The following is a 17,272-nucleotide window of genomic DNA, read 5'->3' on the forward strand; positions in this document are numbered from 1 at the left end:
CACTTATTCAGTAGGTCAACCAGTATACCTAGGATATATACAATATGTCGGAAATAAGTATGATTCAGAAAGATACTTTCATACTATGTTTTTATACTTTTCAAACTTGGAAAAAGTACTATTGTTACTCATAGTCAAAACCTATGGACTCACCAACTTTATGTTGATGTATTTTCAAAATACATGTATTTTCAGGAACTTGATAAGCTGGAATGATACTCGAACAGGGGAAGTTTTACTATTATCATTTCTGTTCATATGGAACATATATATGTTAAGACATGTGCGATAATTCGGATACTATGTAATAATCACTAGGAAATAGGAATAATGTAACAAATACCAGCGTTTGTGTTAGGGTGCAAAGTCATGCTTGGATGTATTGTGTTAGGCTTTCCTCTTTGTATGTATAAATGGGTTGAGTCTTTTCCTATAAATAGGAAGTGAGTGACTCCCATTATGTAAGGAACCATTTGAAGTGTTAGACTAGAGAGAGAATTTTTGTACAAACCCATTTGTATATCCTTTCTAGATCTAATATGAGCTTACAAAGATTTATTTACTCCTTGTGTTCTTGATTTTACATGATGATTCACTAGATCTTTCTAATTCCGCACATGCCATCATAATCAACACCACTACAATTTGGACATCGTCTCAGTCGGGATATCGGGAATCAAGTCGAGGCCGCCACCATTGATGTCAACGAAGGTGGAGCATGTCTGTGGCCATCGTTGTCGAATTTGGAAAATTGGGCCTTGGTTGAATATTTGTCTTTTGGGCCTTCTGGGTGTAAGTTTGGGCCTTGGTCTTGGACCAAGCTGGGTTAGGGGTAAAATGGTTTCTTTACCCCAAGTCTGGACTTATGGTTATGTATTGGAACCCAATTGTTAATTGGGTGTTGTTTTATTATTGATAGTTTGGAGAGTTGTTAGCTAGTAGCCAGGGTTCGTATGTGAGATTTAGAAGTGTGAGTTAAGTCTTCTCACTATGTCCATGGGTCGAAGGCACTAATGTCAGCCCATTACTGGTTATGTGGAATGCTAGTTGTCTCTGTGATATGAAAGACCATGGGGACATGACATTTGGATACAAGACCATGGGGGAGCCCATGACATTTGGATATAAGACCATGGGGGTGCTCGTGGTCTTATTAACACCCAATTGTTAATTGGGTGTTGTTTTATTATTGATAGTTTGGAGAGCTATTAGCCAGTAGCCAGGGTTCGTATGTGAGATTCAGAAGTGTGAGTTAAGTCTTCTCACTATGTCCATGGGTCGAAGGCACCAATGTCAGCCCATTACTTGTTATGTGGAATGCTAGTTGTCTCTGTGATACTTATATGAAAGACCATGGGGACATGACATTTGGATACAAGACCATGGGGGAGCCCATGACATTTGGATATAAGACCATGGGGGTGCCCCTGGCATTTGGATATAAGACCATGGGGGAGCCCATGACATTCCTAGTAAAGAACATAGGGGAGCTTGATGCGTGTATGGGGACTCTTTTCGGATAGAAGGGGGAGAGAGGGGTAGAACACGAGATTATGAGGGTAGGGAAGAGGATAGTATTAGTTCTTACCTCAAGACCTATTGAAGCAAGAACTAGGTTAAATGCCAAGACCTATTGACACACAACAAAAACACAATAAGAGACCTATCTTATGTGAATAAGAGAGCAAAGTGCAACAAGTTTCAAGTCATTTTTTATTCATGGAAAATCGGCCTATATATAGTTGATAGGAACCATGAGTTACAAAAGTGAAAAGGCTCATCATTAAGAGCTTTTATTTAACTAGTTCATTATAACTACTAGAAACTCCTGAGAACTCTTCAATTTTTGTCCATGCTACACACAAGACTAGGAAATGGTTCAAATTTCTTCCATGATCACCAACAAGTCCAAAAAAACATGGTCACAACTTCCATGTAGCCAAAAACAAATCGACCCACCCCATTTCAAGCCCAAATCCACGAAATCAATCACACTCCAAAGCCTAAATTGGTAAAGTCCACCTCCTTGGCAAGTAATCCATTTTTAATTGGGCTATCTAAGACCAAACATATATCAGAGCCTATGGCAACTATATGTATGTTTCATTATATATTGTGGATGATATTTTGTGGTTATATGTTATGTGGTATTTTTGGGGAACTCACTAAACTTTGTGCTTACGTTTTTCAGTTTATGTTTCAGGTACTCTGGTTTTCTGATGGAAGGGCTGGGATGATTGCAGAGCACACACTGCATGTTTTCATTTTCTGTGAAATACTCTGATTTATCAATGGTTTGTTAAAAATCAAATTACACTGGTTTTTATGGGAAAGACGTGAGTTATCGATTTATTAATCTAAAAAAAAATTATGTCATGATTTTTGGGGCGTTACATCAAGTACCGTATTTCCTTCCTAAACTCGCACAGCTGTTGTCGCAAGTCATCTCTCATTTTCTCAATCTGTACTTGGGTTTCCATGGTGTGAAGCTCGTTGTCAGTTGGTACGTCTAGGTTCGATACTCTGAAACCACCATATGAGAAGCTTTGTTCTGAGGCCATTTTCTTGATTTATAAGGGGGAAAGATCAAAATTGGTTGTATTAAGCAAAGGTTACAGATTAGGATAACAAAGTGGGTGGGGAGCACAAATTTAGGATACCCTTCAATTTATAAAGAGGAGCATCGAGGATGACTTGGCAAACTTGAGGACCAAGATAGGAACAGTACTAGTCCACTGTGGAGATCACGTCACCAAAATATCCTTTAAACCTTTTGCAATCGGTAAAATGACGTAATTAAACGGTCATATGAGAGTTAGTTTCCTTAATGTGCAAAAAAAAATAGTTTAGTGACATTTGAAAACAAACACGATAAGTTTGATGGCTAATATGATATTTGCCCGTTAAACTAACATAACTACTTCGTTACAAGTCTAATCAACCAATTTTTTTACCCACTATTTTGGTTAAAATTTAAATTCTGAGAACACCTTATTTGGTTATATATTGATTGGGTTACATGACCTTAAACATGGACTATAAAATCTGATTTTTTTATAATATTGTAATAACCCTGATTTTCAGTTATTTCCGATTCCGAACACCAAACTGATTCCAAAGCTAAGATGCTAACAAATTTCTATTAGATCATCCGTTATACCCACCGGATACCATATATGTGATGGGTGTTGCATCAACACCACATTCCCCCACCACTAACATGGGATACCTATCACTAACACATCACTCCACCTTATTTTTTTAGTTCAAAAATACAATAAAATCATTTTTTCAATACTAGTTTTCCATTAAATTAACATATCAAATTACATTAAATAAAAACTACATTAATTGAAATTAAAAAAAAAATAACATTAAAAATAAAAATTATATTACTTCAAATAAAAAAAAACATAAAAAATACCAAGAATGAATCAAATAAACTACCCCTATGCCTACGTCAGGTTCGGACCGACTCTTTCATCGCGAGAAAAGGCTCCAAGTCTTCGCCGTCGAGGTCGTCCGCTTTCATTTTCAAGATTTTCATATCGGTTTTTGTTTGGATCGTCGCTTGTGTCTTTTGAAATGATGTTTGTACTTCAATCATTTTTTGTTCCATTTGAGTCATCACCTCGACCTTAGTTTTTTGAACTTGCACATATCGATCAAATTTATCGCCAAAAAGATTCATAACACTAGAGCTTGAAGATGTTGAAGCCGCTTTTTTTGCTTTATTTCTTCCAACGGGTCGACGAAGAGGTTGCTCATTTTCAAGATCTAGCGTATCATCGTTGATGTCGATGTGTGTTCGGCCGTCCGATTGTTGGGAAGTTCCATCAGGTTTTCTCGAACGAACTGGAAGATTGCGAAGTTCCTTCCGTTTGCTCTTTCCATTTTGGAGCATCTTTCAATTTTAGCCACGATTTCATATACGGAAAAGTTTTGCGTGTTGGAGTTGTTTTTTCAAATTGATCCATGGCCGCCTTGAAGACATCAAAATCGTTTGGCCCGCTTTTGCGTATGTTTAGGAGGTTGTTGTAGATTCCTCCAAATTCGGTGCATTTAACCTCATACCGTGCTAATTCGATGTAATTTGATATGCATTTCGAGTTTCACTTTCCATTAACTCGTAAAAAATGGCTCGAACTTTCTTCCAAAAACTTCCGTAAGGTTGACTATCTCCTACAATTGGGTCTTGGGAAGTCGACACCCATGCCTCCGCTAACTTTTCTTCTTCGTCTTTTATCCATTGAACCCTTTCTTGGGTGGTGGTGGGTCAGCCCGATTTTTTCCTTTTTTTTTTTTGGTTGAGGTGGTAGTGAAAGTTACGTTTCCGAAACAAAATTCGGCGAAAGTGGTGGTTGTGAAATTGGTGGTTATTGTGGTTGTGACGCTTGTTGTTGTAGTTGTTGGAATTGTTGGTATTGTTGTTGGATTTGTTGTTGTTGGAAAAGGTTGATATCATTGTTGGAAAAGTGGTGTTTGTTGGATAGGAGAATTGGTTTGAAACAAATTGACAAAACCGCATTGAGGTGATTTCATAGTCGGGAATTGGCAAGGGGTTGTATCTAATGCAAAAGCGTTATCGGGTTTGCAATTTTTATAGTTTGGAGGGGTATTTTGGTTGGGGTCCATGGTTTTTGGTTGTGAAGATGTAGTGTGTATTTTGTGTATAGAGAAAGAAAATAATGACGTAAGAAATAAGGGATAAAAGTGTGGTATTTATAGGTAAATAAATTGGTTAAATTTTTGTTATTATTATTATTATTTTTTTTATAAATAAACTAACCGTTGAACGACTATAAACATTTGGTCAAAAAGTGGGTTGTGATCTTAGGCCGTCCGATATACCCAAGACGAAGGTCTTCATGGTCTAGCTAGCCACAAACCACGATCGTGCACACCGCACACCATCCTGGTGCCTCGTCATGGCTCGTGATCGTGGCGATTTGTGTCGGGGACGACAGAGGAGGTCGATTAATCAGGTCTCTCTTATTCTCTCTCCGTGTCTTCTTCTCTCTTGCAGATCATGAGGCATCACATGTTGAGCACCATCCCGGCTAGGTTGAGGAAGAGTTGTGGTGGTGACGTGGAGGTGGAAGACGGTGGTGATCGTGACGACCATAACAGATGGTATTATTCATCGTTTGCATTCGTTATTCCAAACACGAGCCATCATGAACACGCCCGACCACAAAACAACAAAGTGGTGTGTACGACCTCACAACCGATGTCATAGCCAAAATGACCAGTACCATATCCGAAAACCGGTTCTCATATATTGGTCAGATCATCGATCAAATATTAGAATAATTAGTTATTTAATTAACTGTTTGGGCGAAAATCCCAACGAAAGCTCAAGTAAAGTATCGTGCCATTCGTCACTCTCGTTTCTTGATTCAGATCGAAGCTATCCATACCTTCATTAATGGCGAATCGACGACCTTCGTCTCTCTTTTTCTCTTCTTTCTTCTCACCAAGAGGCGACACTCTCCTCTACCTCATCGCATTTCTCTCTATCTTCTCCCTCCTCCTCCACCACCTTTCAATCTCCGCATCCGCCGACTCGCACTTCGAAGGCTTCGACGCCGATGACGAAGTTGAAGATGATCCATTTCTCAGCCAATCATCGTTATCCGATCTCCCCCGTCGTTCCCCTCCTCCTTCCACCACCCTATCTACCTCCTCTGATCCTGAATCCCATCATGGTCCCCCTGATCCCTCCGACGACTCGTCCATGCCATCTGATCCCGATCTTTCCGGTAAACCCTCCACGACACCATCATCATTTGATTACTGGGATGAAGACGAGTTCGAAGGCTTCCCTACTGAACTAACACCACCAGAAGTCGCCAAAGATGCCGCACCTACCACTCCGGCTGATTCTGTATCATCCGAACCGGATGATGCTCTGAAGATTTCGGAACCCGTTTCGTTGACAAAGAGGATTAGATCGTATATAATCGAGATTCTATGTGTATCATTCTTGATACTATTTACAATAAACTATTTCACCGGGAAAAAGGAGAATGAAACCCTAGCCCTAGCTTGGGCGGCGAAATTCGCCACCAGGGACACAATTTTTGAGAAGAACTTCAGCTTGTTAGGCGTTGGCGATGGCGATGACTCGCCATTGCTCTTGAAAGAAGGTCAAAACGTGTTTAAGTTTTACGCTAGCGGACGTAGGTATTGCCAAGGGTTGTTGGCTACAATTGAACTCAAGAGTCGACATGATCTGATAGCGAGATTGTATAATATGATTGTGCCATGTAAAGATGAGATTACCTTTGAGGTTTATATGAATGAAGACGCCATGGATCATGTGGTATTTGCTTTGGCTAAGAAGAAGACTGCAAAAACTATGCAGAAGGAAGTGAGGGATCTTCAGAGGTTTGCTAATGTCTTGGCGTCTGGGCCAAATGGTAGGAAGTGGGTTGCAGACGAACTGTCAGTTATCACTGAGTCGAAGGAAGTGGCTGGAGATCTGATCACTGAAGCTGTTCTCGATCAGGTTAGTAACTATGCTTCTTTTGACTAATTTGGTTTATTAGTTGTTGTATAGATTGATAATTATAAAAGTGTCAAATACATATTTGCAATAGATTAAACATTGTAAATTCCATTCCATCTTTATAGGTATTTGGTGAAAAATCATTTGAGAAATTTGGAAAGTGGTTCATATCAATGCACTTCTCAGATCAACATCAGAGTTCACACAGGAAGATGTTGGTATTTAGGTTTGCAATCCCTGATGTTAACAATATGGCTGACATGACACGCCTAGTGGCTCTAGTGCCCTATTACATCGAGTTAATCGGGCGTTATAAACTCAGTTCACAGGTGACTCAGTTTTTCCTTCACCAAAAAGAAAAATGAAAGTAGGTTGCTATTTCTTACATTAAGTTGTTTTGAAACAGGCGCGATCGAAAACTGAAGCAGCAAGAACAAAAGTTGCACAGGAGGTGTACAAGGAACTTCAGAATGCAAGGCAAGAAGCTCTGCAGAAAAAGAAGGCAGAGAGGAGGAAGATGCTGGAAGAAGCCGAGTCAAAACTTAATGCGGAAGCTCTTCGGAGGAAAGAAGCAAAAGAACGTGCACGACAACTTAAGAAAGCAATGCCTAAAATTAAGATGTCACGTGGTGCCTAGATTTAGGTTTAACATTTGTAGTCTTACCATCATTATACATCTTTGTAGTGAATAAGAAATTGTATTGGTTTCTAGACCTATTTGATGTATTCATTTGTTTGATTCTTAAGAGTTTTATGCAACTAGACTTGTGTTATGCAAGGATTCGAATGAGCCTTGATTTTCAAGCATGAGCTTGAACTCGAACTCGATAAAATAATTTTGAGTTGAGGTCGTCTCCAATTGACTCGATTAGTTATTAAACAACTAAATTACATTAAATTGCAATAGAAATATGATTAAACTTAAGGACTTGACTTGACTTGATTATGTAAATATGGGATTTTATCTATACCATGGTTGAATGCCATTTAAAAGGTCAAAGCCACTATTAGTAAAGTCAAATAGAAAAAATATTAAAAAACTATGATAATCATGTTAAATAATAAAACAATGATAGCTTTAACATGAAGTCAGTGTGACTCCCGTTTAGAGCATTTTTAATGGTTAAGTTATATTATGATTTAAAGTTGTTGCCACATCATCATTATAATAAATTAATCTATAATTAAATAACCACTCCAATGGTTAACCTCCTCAAATAGTTTTTTTCTATAGGTTTAACTAATTTACTCATATCTATCTAAAATGTTCTATAAAACCCTCTTATTTAATTATTCTTCACTTACACACACGTATTTTAATTATATTAAAAATATTATAATAAGTTGTTTCAAAATAAGTATATTACAAAATATCGTTCGGAAAAATTAACACGAAAAAAGTATTACGGAATAGTGATAAAAAAACATTGAAAAAAAATATATAATCATTATAATTTTATATTCCATATAAGAAATGTCATTAGATATTTAATATAAATAATAAATTAGTAAATAGATAAAAAAATATATTTAAAACTAAAATATATTTAGGAAGGTAAAATGAAATATAGCTAAAGTATAAGGGTGTTAAATGACAAAGTGTAGAATTATATTGACAACTAAATATATATTGAGTGTTCAATAAAAAAAAAAAAAACAAATAAACTTTACGTTTCAATGGTAATAAATGGTAATAAGCTATAAAAAAAATAAAGATCAATACTAATAAGTTATAAATAAGCCACTATTAGATATGCTCTTATATTACTTTTTAAGTAGTTTTATTTACATTCTTTTGTTTAAACTAATTAATTTTATATCAATGTTTATAATATATAATTTTAGTTTCTAACAACTATTTTACACATTTTACTTTTTATTAATTGGTGTAACAATATTTAAATTAAAATTTTGATAATAAAAAATAAATTTGTTTATAAACTATCATAACTTTTTTGTCTTTTACGTTATATTTGATTAGTCTCGTATTAATACTTTTGTCATTTTTTTTCTATGTTGGTCATCCTAGCCGCATCTAACCGATTAATCTCTATGTATGTAGAAAGTCGGTTCAAAAATATGGTGGGCCGATCCAAATTATATATATATATATATATATATATATATATATATATATATATATATATATATATATATATAAGGTCCAGATCCGGTATGAACACACAAATTGGTAGGAACGGTGATGATTATTCTCCACCAATCATTTTGTCAAGGGCATAAATGAGTTTTCATTTTCTTTATCATTTATTTTGTTTTTTTTATTATTATTATTTTTCGTTAAAAATCATTTAAGTGTGGACTGGGCCCATATCTTAGAATTGTTTATGATTAGTAGCTAAGTGTGGGCAGGGTCTGTATCTTAGTATCATGTGAGTATGTTTATGATTTGGTAAATTTTGGTATACTTGTTGTCTGTGTGATACTTGTATGTATGTTTAGGTAGCGGGGTGTGGGTGGGGGCCCGTATCCTCCAGATACCAGAGTGTGGGCGAGGCCCGTATCTCATAGTTAGCAGAGTGTAGGCGAGGCCCATATGTCACAACTAACATATTAGCCAGGAAATTTTATGATCATGTAAACGTCATCTATGATAATATTAGTAACTCTAACTTGATATCATGCATTATGTTCATTCTATGACAACAAACTTAGTCAAGATCCACAATTGTAGTTCAAAACTCTATGCAAAACATTTCAGAAAGTCAATTGGGAGTTGAAAACCCTAAAAATCTTGGTTTAAGTTCTTTATGGACTATGATTTTTTATTGGGCCTAATGGACCAATAAGCATTCAATTCGACTATTTTGGGTTTATAAACCCTATTTGGATTCTAAATGGACCCAATTCATAAATCTACAACATTTTGGACCATTTGGGCCTAGAATGATTCATTCTAATCATATTGGGCCTTATTGGGCCATAAATGAATTAATTTGCCCTAATGGGTCATAAACTCTGTGACATCCCCAAAATCACGGCCAGAAAAGACCGGTTTGTTTATGCTTTGTTTAAAAATCAGAGTTACATTTTAAATGAAAGTGTTGCGGAATTTGTCCCAAAACAAAATATGATAAAGATTTATCAAAAGCATTTCCATAGAAATGTATTTCATTAAAAGACTTGGGATGTCATGTTCGTACAGATCAAAAGCATAAACAGCACAATATAAGCCTTACTACATTATTTCATATCTACATGCCTATATCCATAATCCCTCGTCCAAAACATCACACCTATGCTCATGCGCCACTACCTGTAATACAAGAAACTGAGTAGGTCAGGCTTGGGAGCCTGGTGAGCACATAGGGTTTTCAACCCACAATAAATAAGTTTATTAACTTCATCGATCAACAATAACCCGATTACCCGTTCCCGTTATCCTCACTTTACGTCCCTAAACACCTATCATAAGGGACCTAACCTAAGGATCATCATTGGGACGGACACTACTGCTAAGGGGGTTCCTCAGTAATAAATGTCCTAAAGGCAACCATGTGGGGGATGGAGTACACCGGTGAACACATCGTTCACAAACACCTACAGGTTGCGAGCCTGCTAGTGTTCCACTGGACTGTCTAGAAGAGTCTATGGTCGTCATTTATACTCCGCTAGATGACTGGATCAACAACAACAACATTGAGGCCTCTCATCATTTTATCACACATCGTCTTATTACATCTACCCATGTTTTACCCTAACATTTTTGTAGATATAAAATACATATACAGTTTAAATCATTTAAAACTTGTATAAAAACATTCATCCAACATCGATAGCAAGTATACAGATAATATGCACACATAGCACGTAATATATAAAATACTTCATATCTATGTGTAAGATGAAAGTAACTATGCACTCACTTGAAAAGGTGGTGATTCCGAACTCAGACAGCGTTTCGCTTCTTAAATAGAATTTCCTTCGACAAAACCTAGTATTATTACCACTAGAGTTTAGTCTATTATTCGCTGAGACTAATTAATAGTCTAGCTATTATTATTATTATATAAGCGTTAAAAAAATACTTATATAACCCATAATAATAGCCCAAGTATTTATTATAAGTTCATAATAACAATACTAATTTTAAATATAAGCTATATTAAAATAAGGTAAGCATAACTTACTTACAAGGGGGTTTTAGCTAGGAGTCGGGCTCTGTAGGGGCAGAACTTCGTCGCTGAATCTTTCTAAGAAAGATTCGTGCAGCGCTTCAGCGCTCACCTTACTATACTAAACTACAGAAAGAGAAGTCGAATCACGAGGGACCGAAATTGTTGGGGGATAAAGAGAGAAAGACTCTTGAATCAAGAGAATGGTGCAAGAAATATGAGAGCCCAAGGCTCTTATTTATACTAATTGAATTTTCAAAAACTACCCTCCATAATTACTTAATGACCTTTTAGTTATATAAACAACTAAACACCCCTCTATAATACTATTTTAAATGGATTTAATGATATTTGTACTAAACTAATGTCGAAAGAACTCAACATTAGTCTTATAATGACCGCATCGTCGATACCTTTCTAATGATATATGCATATGTATATATATGTGTATGTATACATGATTTATACTTTATTTTAATACGTAAATATGCTATTATAATTTGTAACTCGTTCATACGAACTCCGTTTTTGACGTTCTTTATATCCACGCATAGGTGGAGACGTACTCTACAATTTTCGTTTAGACTCCGTCGGCTAATTTTGACTTTATTTTTAAAGTTATATTTTTAACAGGTCGGGACACGATTTGTCTGTTTAAAATCTCATAACTTCTTCATACGAAGTCAGATTTGGGCGTTCTTTTTATCGATGTTCTTAGTTTAACATATTCTACGACTTTTGTTTAGATCGCTAAGGCTAAATCTCGCTTTATCGTAAATTCACTATTCACGCTTCCCGGTATCGTGCCGGTTCTGTCGTGAAACTTCGACGAGTCATAACTTCTTCGTTATAACTCGGATTTCGGCGTTCCTTATATGCACGGAAACCTTGAGACATATTCTACAACTTTATGTAGAGATATCGGGATTATTTCACACTTTAATTTTGACGCTTATTTTTATTCTTTATTAAATATATATTTATAATAAAGTAATAAGCACACAAATACACATAATTCACATAGAATTAGAATTTTTCATCTTTATTACATCAAAAAGAGTTACAATAGTTGACCTAGACTATTACATCATCTAAAAATGCTTAGCTCCGAAACCCGGGCGTTACAAACTCTATTCCTTTTTATTCTAATGGGCCGAGAACCTTCCATTTGGGCCCATAATATCGAAATCAAGCACTAAAGGCTCGAACCACTCCTCCTTTCTCCTATTCTTTCTCCTTCTCGACCCAACAACAAAAACAAAAAAATGAAGAAAACAAGATTAATGTAGGCTTGCCACCTAAATTTTATTTAATGGTAATCTAGGCTAAAAACTCTTAACCATCATGTATTAACCTTTTGATTCTCTCTCTCTCTTCTCCTCTAAATTTGGTCGAGAAACACAAACACACCACCACCATCTTCATTTTCCTCAAACTCTTACAAGAAATCTCTGAAGAACTCTCCTCATTCTCTCAAAATTTTCAAGATTTAGTGTGTGTCTTCAAGAGGTTCTCATATAGATCATCCTTCTTGGTAAGTTATCATCATGCATTACTTGTTATCCTCCATTCATATGCTAAAATTTCATACTTACAAAGCTTCATTTCATGATCATATTTCCTAAAAACATTCAAGTTCAAAAACTTCTTCAAGGAAGCAACCAAGGCCGAAAACACCTTCAAATCTCCTTCATCTCTTCATCAAAATCGATCAAAACCCCATTGTTTTTGGTTTTTACATGTTTTTGGGGGAGAATACAAGTGTTTATGTGTAGATATATGTATTTATGAATGTTACGTGTGATTTTCTTGGTTTATGTTGTGATTTTGTGATAAAACTTGATAAATCTCGAAAACTTTAACCAAAACGGATGAGATTCATAAACTAAAATACTATAGTCATCATACTACAAAGAATAAAATGGTTATACATGCTTATTGGGCCTTCGTGATCCATTTGCATGTTTATTGGGGCCAATATAATCATTTCATGTCTATTGTGCCTAGTACTCACTATACATGCTTATTGGGCCTTCATGATCCATTTGCATGTTTATTGGGCCCAATATAATCATTTCATGTCTATTGAGCATTCACGATCAAATTACATGATTAATGGGCCTAAATTAGCCTTTACATGTTATTAGGCCTTATTGGCCCATTTACATGCTAATTTAGCCTGAAATAATTCATCATATGCTTAATGGGCTTTAACGTGTCCATTTGTATACTTAATAAGCCTGGAAATAACTTACATGTCTAATGGGCCACAATTGTATATTTTTTTTTTTTTTATGTTTGTTGGGCCTTATCCTTTCACATTCATGTATCATCTGGTGTTCGTAATTCTAAATACATATAACGTTATACATATTCATGTGGCAATAATTGGGATCTAATGAGACTTGTCGGTTGACACCATTGAGTGTATGGTCGTAACCTGTAGTTATAATCAGAGTCTCCTGGAGGGAGAGCGAGAGTTTGTGTATAGATCTATACGAGGGTAACTCCCCTACATTTGAGATGTTCGCTACAGTTAGACTAGGCTAGTCTAGGGTGACAAAACCTTGATCAAAACCGGCGTTTGGAAAAATGTCAAGACAGGCGAATTAGTCACTATCATGCATGGTTATAACGACTCACATAGAGATCCATTACCATCACAACATTACGGAAATCAAAACTCGTAGATCATATTGATACAAAACAAATCATATGATAATGCAAGGACCACAACGTTTTTATAAATCGGAAAATATCGGATTTTCTGGGGAAATACTATTATTTATTACCTTTTACTTACAACAAATACAATACAAGGAAATTTTTGGATTGCTTACTTATACATGTTTTTACAATGGAAATCACACATACATTTATACTTGATCATTAAATCATTTTCTTAGAATTTTCAGAAAATATCGGATTTTTTGGGTTACACGAATAATACGAAATCTTTCAATCAAATATGCTTATGAACTCACCAACATTATATATGTTGACCGTTTTCAAAATAACTTGTATTCTCATGTAACCGTTAAGCATGAGAAACTTTCAAGTGTAGGGATTTATTTTGTGTAATGTCAATCATCATACAATTAATATTTGTGGATATTTAATGTGAGACAATATACTTGATGTGAACAATACCAATTGTATTATGTAATGTTTGGTGATGATTGTGTTATGTTTCATGTATATTCATTGTGATGATATTTCAATTTATAGTCATACGATCCCTCAGACGTTTCCGCCGTCTGGTTCGAGGGTGTGACATCGTCTCTCTGAGATAGCTGAGTGTGGGTGAGGCCTGTAACTCATAGTTAGCCGAGTGTGGCCGAGGGCCCATATCTCCTTAAGTGTGTGCGGGGCTCGTATCTCCTAGCTTTATGTTATATGCTATGTGTATGGTATGTGGTAGTTTGGGGAGACTCACTAAGCTTCGTGCTTACAGTTTTCAGTTTTGGTTTCAGGTACTTCCGGTAGCAAAGGGAAGAGATTGGGATGATTGCATTACACACACCACAACGTTTTAGCCTGAGAGGATTTACTTTGATGATTTGACATATGATTTGGATATAGGATTTACTTAAGTTTTTATGTGATGATTGAATTGCTAAGATTTTATAATGATTTAAAACGAAATCTTTGGACCGTATTTTTGGGATGTTTCATGTAAAACCAAGGTTATGTACAGTCACACCTTTGTCTTGCCACGAATCGACTGACGAACCTGAAATCATAAACAAAACTTTAAGCACGAAGCTTAGTGAGTTCCTCCAAAGTACCAACACTCAAACAGATAGCATATACAAATAACAACATGTAATAGGTCCACAACTAAAAGATTGGATTATCCCTAAGCCCACAATATAAGTCTTGCTTTCCTATCAGACCCACAACTCATATATGGCCTGCCCTTGAGCCCACAACATAAGTTTGGATTGCCCTCAACCCACAAATTATGTCTGCTTGCTCCCCAACCTAATCAGTCATCAGACTGGAATACCAATGTTCAGCTCTCAGTACGAGTCTGGCGTACCATCCGGTCCCCAGCTCGTATCGTGAGTGCTATTGAGCCCTCAGTATGTGTCAGACATGCCCTACCTGGCCCTCAACTCATATTTTGAATGCTTCAATACCCTCAAGTCCTCAGTGCGAGTCTGGCATACCATTGGGTCCTCAACTTGTATCTGGAAAGCACCTGGGCCCTCAATATGAATCTGGCATGCCTTACTCGACCCTCAGCTCGTATCTGAAATGTACATGAGCCCTCAGTATGAATTTGGCATGCCCAACCCGAACCTCAACTCATATCTGGAATGTTGTCGAGTTTGTTGGCTACATCACGAAGTAGTACAACCTCAACCCAACACAATATGCCGACAGATAACAACACATATAGATAATCATTCAGACATAATCACAGGTAGCCCTACATATCTACCAACTAGCACATCAGAACTAGCATGCATATATATATATATATATATATATATATATCCCATATTCAGACATATCTACCAATGGGCCGGCCTTGGTTCCTTCGACCCGAAAATACAGTGAGGAAAACTCACATCGCACTGCCGAATCATACCGAAAATCCATGGCTGCTGACTGATAGATCCCCGAACTATCAAGATCAAAACAACAACTAATCAACAGTTGAGTCTCAATCCATATCCATAAATCCATTACTAGGGTAAATGACCACTTCACCTCTCACCTAGTTTGGACCAAGACTTAGGCCCAAACCTCATAATCCATAAGGCACATATACCAAAAACCGACCAAGGCCTAATGTTCCAAATTGGGCCTAAACCCAATGCAACCCTTCTCAAAATAATTATTAGTCCAAAACTTGATGGCCTAACAAGGCCTAAGACAACTATGCCCAAAAGGTGGCACAAACTAAAGGCCAACATGCAAAAACCCACTTGACTGAGTACGTAGGGCGTACTCAGTTGCACGCTAAGCGTACACGCTATTTGGCTTGTATGCTGCCCGTACAGTCTTGTACGCCCAACGTACTCTTCCATTAAGTCAAACCCACCATTAAGCCTTTAATGCTTAAGTCCAAAAAGTCCAAATCATAGATCTGAGTCCTAATAAGTGTTTACAACCATAAAATCATTGACTTAGTGACTTTGCATGCCCCATAAAGACCCAACTTCAAAATATAACACTCTACTATCAACAAATGGGCATAAACTCTTACATGGATGAATCTAAACCCTAAAGGTGACAACTTTATGCAACTAGAACCTCATAAACACCAAGAATGGCAACCATTAGCTCCTGGAGTGGTATCAAACCACTAGATCTCATTATTCGGGCCAAAAAGGGATCAAAACTCATATATAATATATCAAAGCCATTAATGAACAAGTTCATAGTTTTTTACATCAAACAAGCTGGAAATGAAGCACATAATCAAGATCCATAAGCTCTTTCTCTGATCCACAACCTTGTATCATACTCTTTCTTCTTGAAAATGGACCAAAAACACCAAGATGCACATAATGAGCTCAAAAACACCACCGCGGAGGCAACAAGGTCGATTTAGGGTTTTTAGGGTATGGGGACTGACTTAGAAATGAACAAAAGAGGCTAACATAAAGCTTTTACAGGGTTTTTAGGCGTACGAGGACTTGCACCCTGATCCCATCCTTGTAGTACGCTAAGCATACTCCACATTATGCTCAACGTACTACCCCTTCGCATCAGTACGTCATGCGTACACCCTAGGTACGCCCCGCATACTAGGTTTCTCCTTAAACCCCAATATATTCTAAATGCCATAACTTTCTCATTATAAATTCTATTTCGATGACCCTTATATCTATGAAAATGTAACAAGAAATTCTACGCGTTAATCAACTCATACTTGTCTTACAATTTCCCGAACAAACATCCAATTCCCATAAAAGCCCGGGCTGATATATTACCAAAATACCCTTTGGCTCCAAAACACAAAGTGAACACCCATATCATCTAAATAACGTCACATATGCCATTTTCTTCTTACTTAAGCCAGTGAACTTTAACACCTTTTTCAGATTTGACCATAATAACAATTTTTTAGTTATAGACGGTATTTTTTTTATGTTAATAGAAATTAGAAAAATAATTTTGAAGACGGTATTTAAGAATGGTTAATTTTTTTTTTCCCATTGACAACTTTTTGTAATTTAACTAATTTAACATATGATAATATCATATTTCCAAGTTTTTCTGGCTTATCTAGGATTTTAAGATGTCACGTTCAAGTTTTAGAAGATTTGACATTTATAAATTTTTTATTTTTTAATGCGAAAACCATCGTAAAAACAAATAACGTCACATCCTTCATTTGGTTTGTCATGGCTAAGGCCACATCCCTCCACACCAAGCTCCAACACACCATGAGGGTGTTCATATGTCCTAGTCAACGCCACATAAACACCACGCCAATGACACTATGTGAACACAACATAGCCTTACATTCGAGCTAACCAAGGAGAATTGAAGCAAGAGGTGTCAAACTGTAAATCTTTTAACAAGAAGGACTGTAGAGAAATTTGAACATAATTCATGGGGTAGTTTTTCACTTGACATTTGCCGGTTTCATTCCATCAGCTGGGTCGGG

At 36.4% G+C, this 17,272-nt stretch overlaps 1 protein-coding gene across 1 annotated transcript; it reads left to right on the forward strand.

The window, feature by feature from the left end:
• The first annotated feature begins 5,320 nt into the window (after positions 1-5,320).
• LOC145005540 (uncharacterized protein At5g49945) lies at positions 5,321-7,301 on the forward strand. The gene is made up of 3 exons (XM_078964626.1): positions 5,321-6,511; positions 6,637-6,840; positions 6,918-7,301. Exons 1-3 carry the CDS (start codon positions 5,429-5,431, stop codon positions 7,146-7,148), a joined length of 1,518 nt encoding a protein of 505 aa, XP_078820752.1. The 5' UTR covers positions 5,321-5,428; the 3' UTR covers positions 7,149-7,301.
• Positions 7,302-17,272: the final 9,971 nt, after the last annotated feature.

This window comes from Lactuca saligna, chromosome 7 (assembly GCF_052625555.1).
Source record: "Lactuca saligna cultivar CGN05327 chromosome 7, ASM5262555v1, whole genome shotgun sequence".
Taxonomy (NCBI): Eukaryota; Viridiplantae; Streptophyta; class Magnoliopsida; order Asterales; family Asteraceae; genus Lactuca; species Lactuca saligna.

Excerpts from the sequence above, each read along its gene's own strand:
- LOC145005540 (XM_078964626.1), top strand. The coding sequence starts at position 5,429 with ATGGCGAATCGACGACCTTCGTCTCTCTTTTTCTCTTCTTTCTTCTCA. Across the intron at positions 6,512-6,636 it reads CTGAAGCTGTTCTCGATCAG|GTATTTGGTGAAAAATCATT; the intron begins GTTAGTAACTAT and ends CCATCTTTATAG. Across the intron at positions 6,841-6,917 it reads GTTATAAACTCAGTTCACAG|GCGCGATCGAAAACTGAAGC; the intron begins GTGACTCAGTTT and ends GTTTTGAAACAG.